Source organism: Belonocnema kinseyi, chromosome 6, assembly GCF_010883055.1.
Source record: "Belonocnema kinseyi isolate 2016_QV_RU_SX_M_011 chromosome 6, B_treatae_v1, whole genome shotgun sequence".
In the NCBI taxonomy this organism is placed as follows: Eukaryota; Metazoa; Arthropoda; class Insecta; order Hymenoptera; family Cynipidae; genus Belonocnema; species Belonocnema kinseyi.
The window spans coordinates 84,448,070-84,459,520 of record NC_046662.1 but is presented as its reverse complement, the minus strand read 5'-3'; the positions used below and the strand labels follow the sequence as shown (position 1 = coordinate 84,459,520).

General features: G+C 27.8%; 1 protein-coding gene across 2 annotated transcripts in view; it reads left to right on the top strand.

Annotated features, from left to right (window-relative positions):
* Positions 1-10,272, top strand: part of LOC117174043 (COP9 signalosome complex subunit 7b) — a 22,884-nt gene extending 12,612 nt beyond the window's left edge. The window contains exons 3-4 of one of the 2 annotated variants that reach the window (XM_033362689.1): positions 1,714-1,888; positions 9,981-10,272. In XM_033362689.1, coding sequence (XP_033218580.1) covers positions 1,714-1,888; positions 9,981-10,015 — 210 coding nt within the window. In that variant the 3' untranslated portion in view covers positions 10,016-10,272. Of the gene's footprint in view, positions 1-1,713; positions 1,889-6,472; positions 6,651-9,980 lie in introns of those variants that run through there. The other variant, XM_033362690.1, reaches the window with a different exon arrangement.
* The last annotated feature ends 1,179 nt before the right edge of the window (positions 10,273-11,451 follow it).

Sequence of the window (11,451 nt, the reverse complement as noted above, 5' to 3'; positions counted from 1 at the left end):
GGTGCCGCGTTTGCTCACAGTGGACCAAAAACGAATTCATGTGACAACTTCCCAGCAGAATTTGGCATTATTTTCGCGTAAGCCGACCGAGTTTTTGCACCGTTTCATAACCATGGATGAAACCTGGATCCACTATTACACTCCTGAGTCAACGCAACAGGCAAAACAGTGGGTTCCACCGGGCCCAAGTGCTCCGAAGCGTCAAAAAACGCAACAATGAGTCGGAAAGGTTATGGCTTCCGTATTTTAGGATGCACATGGCATAATATTCGTGGACTATCTTGAAAAGGTCAAACCATAACCGGAGCATACAATTCATCATTATTGGACCGATTGAAAATCGAAATCGCTGAAAAACGACCGCATTTGAAGAAGAAAAAACCGCTTTATCATCACGACAATGCGCCTGTTCATTCATGCTTAGTTGCACAAGCAAAATTGCATAAAATCGGCTTCGAATTGGTTCCTCAGCCACCGTATTCACCAGACCTGGCCCCCAACGACTATTATTTGTTCCCTAACCTGAAGAGATGGCTCACCGGTAAGCGTTTTTACTCAAATGAGGAGCTCATAGCTGAAACTGAGGCATATTCTGGAGACCTTCCGATCGAGTACTTTTCGGACGTTATCAAAAAGTTAGAAAATCGTGGGACTCGCTGTATCGACCTAAAAGGAGAGTATGTTGAAAAATAAAACCGACTGTGGCCAAAAAAACGTCTCCGTGTTTCATTTTTCAGGGACTTATCAGACTGCCTAGTATATGTTGTGCATTACCCCCATTCCTTTTCTAAACCCTGTCTGATTCGGTGACTCGATGTCTTTTTCTTCAACTTCTATCTTCAATCTTTCTGACAAAATAGTTACATATACTTTATACAGTGTTGGCATCAGCGTCACCCCCCTATAATCTTTAACCTCCTCTCATTTGCCTTTCTTTACTATTTGTATAACTACTCCTTCTTTCCATAATTCTGGCCACCCCTGTCCTCTCCATACTCTATTACACATTATCTATGTCCGTTCCTCTAGTTCCACCCCTCCATATTTCCATACTTCATTTGGAATCTCATGTATACCAGGTGCCTTTTCATTCTTCATTATTCCTAAAACCTTAACTATTTCTTCCCTTGATATGCCCTCTGTCTCATTTCTTTCTATACCATATTTTTCTCCCTTTATAACTTTTCTCTCTACTTCTCGTAGCAAATCCAAAAAATATTTCTTCCATTCTACCATTTCAATATCTTGGTTTACTCTTTTTCTTCTTTTTCTTTCTCTATTTACTACCTTCCATACCTCTTCTTCCCTCCTATCCTTCTCCGCCTCTTCCTCAAACCTTTTATTCTCTTCCTCTTTCTTTTGATAATACAACTCAGTATACTCTTTATTTTTCTTTACTATATTCTTCCGCATTACTCAAGTTAATATTTTTTAGTGTAAAATTTAGATATTTGTTTCGAAATTAATTTATTTTGTAATATCTTGCTCTGTTGTTTTTAAAGGATGTTTGGAATGAACGTCATGTCTTAAAATAAATGTTTGCGTTTAGATACAAATATGAATATATTTTTTTTTAGTTGACCGGAAAAAAATAAAAAAATTTACTGGGAAACCCCAGGAAATGACCGGGAATTTAAAATCGTCCGCCGAATTGCCACTCAGATTTATATTGAGGCTTGAAATTATTGCACACTTTTTTTGGGTAATTTACAGATTGCGAATATAAAAAAGGCGCTTGCAGCTCAAGCAGGAGGAGGCGGTGTTCAAGAAGCTGACATGGCTGGGGGTGGCACAGGTGCTGGTAGCAGTGAATCTGGCAGAGAGGCGCTACCAGTTCCTCCAGATGCAAAGAAAAAACAGCAGAAGGCGAAGGGTATTAGAGGCAGCGGTAAGTTCTGGAAGACTTAAAAACCTAGTTTGATCCAAGTGATTTTCATCTTCGTTTCTGATGACTAACACTCTATCAGTGTGCTTTTTTTATACTTTGATTAAAAATAATATAAATCTTAAAAAAATATATATATATATATATAAATCGTTCTCAAAGCTTCTCTACGCGAGATTTAAATTTCAAAAAGTTCCTCGAAGTAGAAATTCTCATGTAGACATTTCTTAGAAGCAAGCCTTGAGCTGCTGACGCTAGTGTGCGATGAAAAATCGTCTTCACTATTTAAGACTCCAAAGAATTCTCTAAAAAAAAGAGAATAAATCAGGGTGGAAGATAGAATCTTCAATTATTATGAATTAAGTCATGTAAATAATGTGTTTGAGGCATTTTCAAACTCAGACGTTGCCTTCGTTGACATTGTTGATTTTTGAGTTTGAAGTTGAAATCCTTCGACATTAACACTGCTACCTTACACAAAAATCCGTACTGTAATTTGTACTATTTCTGTTCACCAGCGGACTAGAACTTATGAATGAGAAAGGACGGAATTGTGATTTTTACCTTGTGATACTGATATTATTTTCATTTAATGATTCGATAATATGTAATATTTTGTCATCGAAAAAACTAAAGTAGCGCCGATTGAGTCTTACGTATTGATTAACAAAATAATCCTCGCATAATCGCTTGATCGCTGCCAAAGAGCATATTTCTCAAGATAAATATTAATGTTATAAAGCGTTTCACCGGTCAAACGCTTAAATAATTCGAATTATTTCTAAGTTTTACCGAGTAGACATTTAACCGGCTGAAAATTTCATTCGGTTAAACATTCTATCGTTTTCATTTTTTTGTATTTTTTTGTATTTCAGTTTTTGAGGTTTATATCCAGGGTGTCTACCCAAACTGGAAAACCTGGAATTGTCAGGGAACTTTTATGTACCTGGAAAAACTTGGAAATGTCAGGGAATATTTTTCAAAGTCAGGAAATTTGTTCGAGAGCGTGCTTATTATTTTTTAAAAAATTAAAATATAAAATTGAATAACAATTATTCTTTTATTTGTAAGAGTAGCTTTATATGACTTTATTTAACTATTTTGTTGAATATTTGAGTTTTTCTGTTTGTTTGAAATTATGGTTTCGTACTAAAAATTTAACTTTTGTAGTTCTGGTTAAGAATTGATCATTCTTAGTTGAAAGTTCAAGTATCAGGTTCAAAATTCATCTCTTTTGTTAAAAATTCGTTCTTTTGGATAGAAAGTTAATATTCGTGGTTAAAAATGTATCTTTTTTATTGAAAATTTAACAGTTTGCAATTTTTCATCTCTCTTGACTGAAAAATATTTCTTAGTTGAAAATTCAACGCATTTGCAAAAATTTAATTTTTGGTTTTATTCCAATGTTTTTGATTGAAAATCAAAATATTTTTTGATTAAAATATCAACTACTACATCTTTTCTTCAACATTTATCTTTTAGGGAATGCAATGTTAATTACTTGATTAAAAGTTAAACTCTTTTGGTAAAAATAATTTTTTTTTTTGTTTAAGATTCCTCATTTTAATTGAAAACTCATTACTTTGGTTAGAAAATGAGCTATTTTGTTGAAAATTCTTTTTTTTTTATGAAAATTAATTTTTCTACTGAAAATTTAACTATTTCAATTGAAACTTTAACTATTCTGTTAAATTAAAAAAAAATTAATTTCAAAATTAAAAATGTATTCAATTTTTGTATGAAAATTGTTCTTTTTAAAAGAAACATGGTCTGTTGGTAGAAATTAATTCTCTTCGTTAAAATTTATGATTTGGGTTAAAAATCATTCAACTATTCCAGTTGAAGTTTCATCAATTTAGAAAAAAAAATTATCAATTTTGTTGGATTTTTTTTTTTTTTAAATGGAAAATTATTTTTTTTAACTGAAAATTAAACTGTTTCACATTTGGTTGAAAACTGATCCTACTTAGATGAAAATTAAATTATATGAAAATTAATCTTTTTTAGTTGAAAATTCAACGATTTGATTGAGAATTTATGTATATTACTAAAAAATCGCCTTCTTTAAAAGAAAATTAATCTTTTTGGTAGAAAATTCAACTAGTTAGTTCAAAATTCATCTATCTTGTTCAAAATGGAACATTTTGCACTTTAAAATAAAAATTTGTTTGAATTAATGTTCAAATTCATGGACTTTAGGGACAAATTCAAAAAATGAGTAATTGTGTTTGTAGTATTATTTAATTATCAATTAATTAATGGTGTCAATATATTTAAAAGTATCTTATAATATACTTTGACAAATCTTTCTAAATTAAACGTATTGAACTCCTAGAAACTGAAAACAACTTTATTTATAATAAACTCCCGAAAATGTATGTATATATTCCAAGTTCGAAACTCTCACTTCAAGAAGAAGCCAAAACAACATTTTTTAACTGTGTAAATAACAGGGGAAATGGGAGAACAAATTATTTTGAAATAATAATTAATTTAGGTAAAAAGATTGCACCTTCAACAAAATAGACGAAATTTGAACTAAATAGTTCCATTTTCAACTAAAAAGAGAAATTTTCAACCAAGAAGGTTATATTTCTACCCAAAAAATAATTTTTTTAACAAAATACATGATTTTTCATCTATAAAATATTATTTTGTATCAAAAAGTCAAATAGTCAGATTTGCAGCTTAATAATTAATTTCCAACCAAAAAGAACAAATTTTCAAGAAAATAGTAAAATCCCTAGAAAATATTTTCTACGAAAAACTGGAATAGTTAAATGTTCAGTTAAACAAATTTATTAAAATAATTTTGTTAAGAAGATAGTTAAATTTTTGGCCAAAGATGAATCTGCAATAAAAAAAATTCATATAGTAATTCAACTTGCAATCAACGAGTTGAATTTTGAACCAGAAATATGTATTCCCAAAGAAAAATGTCATAGCTAATGTTTCAAACAAAAAATATTTAAAGTTGAGATCAATTACAGTTGAATAAAACTTAGAAAAGAACGTGTTTTCAAGTAAATAGTTCAATTTCTAACTAGAGAGATAAAATTTTAACTAAAATTATGAAATTGTCAAAAAAATAGTGAGGTCCCCAAACCAAATTTGATAGATTTTAAACAATCAATTGCATTTTTAATAAAAAAATTTTTTTTTCTCAAAACTGGAATAGTCAAATTTTGCAATAATAAAAGTTTAATTTTCAACAAAATAGTTCAACTCTCAGCAAGAGATCAATCTTCGAAAAAAATTAATGTTTAAAAAAATAGTTCAACTTGTGACCTACTATTTTAATTATCAGCCAAAAAAGATTAATTCTCAATTAAATAGTTAAATCTTCAACTAAAGATATGAATTTTCAGCTAGAACGTGATCTGGAAAAAAATATTTTTAACAAAGCAGTTAAACTTTTAACGAAGTAGTTGAATTTTCAACTAGAAAAGATAAATTTTGAACCAAGAATGGAATATTTGAATTTTTAACCAACAAAATTTTTTTTTGAAAAATGAGATTTAGTTTAATGTGACATAAGTTATTTTTGAAACAAAATTAATTTAAAATTCGAAGCAGTTGATTTCAGACAAAAAGGCGAATTTTTTACCAAGAAAGATTATTCAGTTCAAAAGGAAATACATTTTGAATTTAATATTTAACCAAATAGTTGAATTATCTGCCAAATAGTTGAATTTTTAATTAAACATTTGAACTTTTAGTTCAAAAGGATGACAAATTTGTATTGAAAAAATGGGTTTTAATAAAAAAATGTCGAACAAAATTATTGAATTTTCATCAAAAGTTAGTTTATATAACAAAAAAATAGTTGAAAATTATGGAAAGTTTAACCGAATGAACTTCTCTACAAGTTACATATCTAAACGTTTAAATATAGAAATAATTCCAATTCTTTAGACTTTTAACCAGTCAATCGCGGCACACTATTTAAAATTGATGCAAAATTGTAGGTTTTAATCTAAAATTAACAAAGTAGCTTAGAATGTAGATGCTCAGTGTCTCAGAATTTCGAGGTTTCATTTATTTCTTAGATTTTTTCATTATAATATATTTTTCTTCCAAATTTTTCACTCCTAGATATTTTTATCGGTCGATGGTACACATTCATATATTAAAACCGATCAGTGAATTTAAATAGGAGCTTAAAGAAATTTTATATCAATTGTTAAAATATTTCTTCACTGGTCAGTTTACTTTTGAACCACCATTTTAGATTTGCCGATAAGGTAGCTTAGCTGAGTGACGGAAAAAAAAATGTTAGATTGAAGAGTTGTAATTGCTACTGGAATAAAAAGTCGTTTATTTTAGTGAGGCTTTTTCTATTTCTCTTTTCCCTTAACGCCACATCCTATACTATGGGAAGAATTCTCGAAGAAATCAGACTTTCATTCAGTCAGCGCACAGGCCACAGTGAATTAGGAAGAAATTTTCATTTGAGATTTTATGGTTTGTAAGCCACAAAATCGACACATATCTAACGTTTACATACTATTTAGTGTTCTTAATCCTCTTGTACAATTTTTCATGATCGAATTAGTTTTATATCATCCGACTAATCGGGATTTTCAGGAACTTCTAATCTGATTGATGACAGCATGAACTGACTCTGATTGATCAGAGAAATGGGGCAGATCCAGGATCGATATTAGGTGTGCGGATTTTGGATGCTGTGAAATGGTGCAACGCCATCTACATCCTGCGTGTAATTTTTGTATTTTTCGAAATAAAGATCACCTCTTCCGAACAATCCTGATTATTTATTCTCATTGATTTCTGCTTATTAGTTTCATTATCAATGTTTGAAAAGAAAAAAAGAAGTTTAAATTTCGCGCAAAAACGTCGCAAAGTTTAAATTTCGTGCAGTGGAAAATGCACTTTTTTGTTATTGAAGATTCAACTGCTTTGTTGAAAATTATTCTTCTTGGCTTAAAAAATCAACTATTTGACTAAAAGTTAAACTAATGAATGAAAAAGTTATTTTTTGTTGTTAAAAGATTCATTATTTTAGTTAAAAATTCATGTGCTCGGTTGACAATGTAACTATTTTGTTGAAAAATCGTATTTTTTTGGTAGAAACTAACCTTTTTAATTGGTCAAAAATGTAACTATTTTGTTGAAAAATAATATTTTTTGAGAGAAAATAACTTTCTTAATTGGTCGGTAATGTAACTATTTTGTTAAAAATTCATCTGTTTATATATTATCTAATATATTTAAATATAAATTTAGATATTTAAATTTAGTTGTGGAAAATTTAACATATAAGTTGAACATTCATATCATTGGTTGAAAATACAACTGTATTCTTACAAATTCGTATTTTTGGTAGAAAATTGATCTTCGTAGAAAATGAATCTTTTTCCTTCAAAATTTAACTACTTGGTTAAAAGTTGAATTAGTTTGGTAAAAGCTCATTATTTAGTTAATGATTCATCATTTTAGTTAAAAACTCATCTCTTTGGATGAATATTTATTTCTTGGGTTGAAAATGGAACGATTTGGTTACAAATTACTATATTTTTTGTTAAAAAATAATGCTGTTGACTTAAAATTTAACTGTTCCAGTTGAAAATTCTGCATATAAATTGAAAATTCGGCTCCATCGTTTTGGTTGAAAATTAAACTACTTAGTTAAGAATTGAACTGCTTTGTTAAAAATTTATTGATTTGATTAAAAATTCAACATTGTACTTGAAAATTAATATCTTGGTTTAAAAACGTAACTATTTCGTTACAAATTTTTTGTTTTGTTTATTAAAATTTCATTTTTGTCTGAAAATTTAATTATTTTCGTTACAAATTTATCTATTTTTTTGATAATGTTACTATTTTTTTGAAAAATTGTCTTTTTTGACACCAGATTAATCTTCTTCGTAGAAAATTAAATATTTAGATTAAAAATTTATCTCTTTCATTGCCGATTTCTGTTTTTCTATGAAAATTTAACTATTCTAGTTAAATATTCATCGTATAAGTCGTAAAACAATCTGGTTGGTCGAAAATATAACTAATTTGTAAAAAGTTCATGTGTTTGGTTAAAAATCAACTGCTTCGATAAAAGTAACAATTTTGGTTAAAAATTCATATTTTTAGTTTAAAAAATCGTTTTTTTTTTAAAGAAACTTCTCTATCTTTTAGGCTGGAAAAATTAAGAATTCACGATTACAAATTGCTTGTTAGTTGCTTGCAACTGCAACTATTTTGTGGAACATTCGTGTTTTTGGTTGTCAAACTAATCTCTTTTGGAAGACGTTTTTTTAATTTTTTCTATTAAGAAATGAAACTATTTGGTTCTCTATAAATTTGAATCTGTAGAAATTGTATTAATATTATTTATTGATTGAATTCTAAATCTTAATCTGCTTTTGTTGTGGATTCAGGTGTTACATTGAGAATTAATCTTTTTTGGTTGAAAATTCAACTGTTTGGCTAAAAGATCGAGTATTTTGTTCAAAATTAATTTTTTTTCTAAGATTCAACGTTTTAGTAGAAAATTTATCTTGTTTTAAAATTATTCTTTTATGTTAAAAAATTCAACACTTGTTATAAATTCGTTTTTTTAGTTTGAAATTTTTATCTCTCTTGGTATAAATTTAATTTTCTTTGGTTAAAAATGCAATATTTGGTTAAAATTTAAACTTTTAGGCTATTAATTCAACTATTTTGTAGATAATTTTTTTTTTTTTTGGAGATCGATCAATTGAAGATTCATCAGTTTAGTTGAAAATTCCTATCTTTAATTGGAAATTCGAATATCTGGCTGAAAATTCAACTGTTTGTTTGGAAATTCGTATTTTTTAGTAGATAGTTTATCTTCTTGGTTCAAAATCAATCTTTTTTGATAAATATTCAACTCTTCTGTTGAACTTAGATTGAAATTTCATCTCTTTTGTGAGAAATTTAATATTGTTTGGTTAAAAATGCAACTATTTGGTTTAAATTTAATCTGTTTTGGTTGTGGACTCAACTATTTTGTTGAAATTTCGTGCTTTTGTGACAAGTTTAACTGGCTTTGATTTAAAATTCAAATATTTTCTGTTTTAAATTTTAACTATTTTTTGCTGAGAATTTATATTTTTTTGGTTTAAAGTTTATCCACTGAGTTAAAAATTAATTTGCTTAGTTGAAGATTCATCAATTTAGTTGAAAATTCATCTCCTTAGTTATTGGTTAATGTATTAGTTATGATTATAAATCATTCCAAACTAAATTTAATATAATATTTAAATTAATATTATTAAAAAAAACTTAATTTTCATATTTTCGTGAAAAATATTTAAAAAATTTGGTCTAATAAAATGTTTAATTGTTTCATGAAACTTTCAATGTTTCAGTCTAATTTCTGTTACTAACTGCAATTTTTTCGCAAACTGTGTTCATAAGATCTGTAAGTGCTGTAAAAATATAATTGCAGAAATCTAAACTACAACAGAAATTAAAAATACCAATTCAATATTTGCATATTAATATTATTTATTATTCTGATACACTTTAATTTGATCATCACCATTTAAATACGTATTTAAAATATTCTTAGCTTGAAAACACATCATTTGTTTGCACATTACGATGAAAATTCAGTTCCAGACACGAAGAGAAGATCTACTTCTTAAGGATGTTCAATACGCAGAGTCCATTTCAAAATTGAGCAATTTTATAAATACATAATTCTAAAGGTTGGGTGAATTTTGAGATTGACTTTACGTAGAGTACATCCTTTACTGCTAGGATTTCGTTTTTGTCACACCATACGGATAATTTCGTTGACTTAAAATCTAGTTTAACAAAAATCGATGCGTTGCGCAAAACACATTTATTTACACACTTTATCGTTAAGATGAGTGATTTGTTCTGAAAATTACGAGTCACGAGTGCTTTCTGGTCTTCCTCGTGACTTAGACTTCTTATGCTAAAAAATGTATACTCATCGAGAAATTAAAAATTTCTCAAAAATGGCTTTTAGATTAACGACTTTTTAGTAATCATAACACATTATTGTTTGCAGCAATATATAATTATATATAGTAATATTTAACATTCACTTTCTACTCTCGTTAAAAAATGACTTTATTTACAGAAACGAATTCTTCGCCATTTGCATCAAAGAGATGAAGGAGGTCAAGAGGAATTTGAAATTTTGAATTTGGATCCAGAGTCAAAGTAGGTTCCGAGCATTGGGCTCAGATATGCTGAGAAGCCTACTCAGAATTTTTACTGGAATTTCCTGGAAACTTTAAAAGCAATCACTTTATAACTCTACGATTTTTTTAAATTTTACATACTGGTCGTTGAAGAAATTTGGAGCTATTTTGAATTTAAATTTCATCGTTGACTGAAGAACTGACTTGATAATAAAATGAAAATTATTTTGAAGATATGTTTGTCTTGACCCTTAAAGTAAATATACCTACAACTATTTTCTAGATACCTATGCAAGAATTTACTGCAAAAGTTTCTTGTTATTCAATCTTATTTTGTATTTTGCAAAGTCAGTGTTTTGCAATTACGGTACAACAATTTTATGCACGAAAGTTTGATAGCGATTTTCAATATTTATAATGTGTGATTAAGATTTTAATTAGGCCTCGTCATCATCAGAACATCACGCATGGTGTCTACTCACCTGAAAGACCTGGCATTGATAGGGAATTTATTTTAAATCAGGGATTTTTTTCAAGAACTTGCTTGCATGTTTTTTAATTCTTAATATAAAATAAAATAACAATGTTTCTTCTTTTTTGAAAGTAGCTTTGTATTATTGGATTTAAATATTTTGTTGAAAATTAGTCTTTTTGGCTTGAAAATTTAACTGTTATGGTAGGAAATCATTTATCTGGTTAAAAATCAACTTTTTGTTGAAAATATATAATTTCAGGTCGAAAATTGAACTTTTTTAAATAGAAAATTCATCTTTTAGGTTTGAGAATTTAGCGATTTGGTTGAGATCTTTTCTTTGGTTAAAAATGAAACAGTTTGATTGATTTTGACAGAAAATTAATTTTTCTTACTGATGATTGAACTATTCTTGCTAAATATTGCATCATTTGAATTGAGAATTAACCTCTTTAGTTGAAAATTAACTTTCCTAGCTGGACTATAATTGAACTATTCCATTTTTGGTTGAAAATTGATTTTACTAAGTTGAAATTTCATGAATTTTGTTTAAAATATAATTATTCCTATTAAAGATTAGTCATAATTATCGGAAATTCATCACTTTTATTAAAAATGTAAACTTTTTTGTTAAAAATTATTTTTTCTTGGTTGATAATTAGTTTTTTCAACTGAAAATTCAACTATTCCTTTTTTGTTTGAAAATTTATCTGTTTATTTGGGAATCCATTTAAAAGGTTAAAAGTTTATGTAATTTGTGGAAAAATTGTATTATTTGGTTGAAAATTCAACTACTTCAGTTAAAGATTGTTCGCTTTAGTTGAAAATACATATCTTTTATTGAAATTATTATTTTTAGTTGCGAATTTAACTATTCAATTTTTCTTAAAAAATGTATCCTTTGAATAATGAAGATCCATCATATTAGTTAAAAA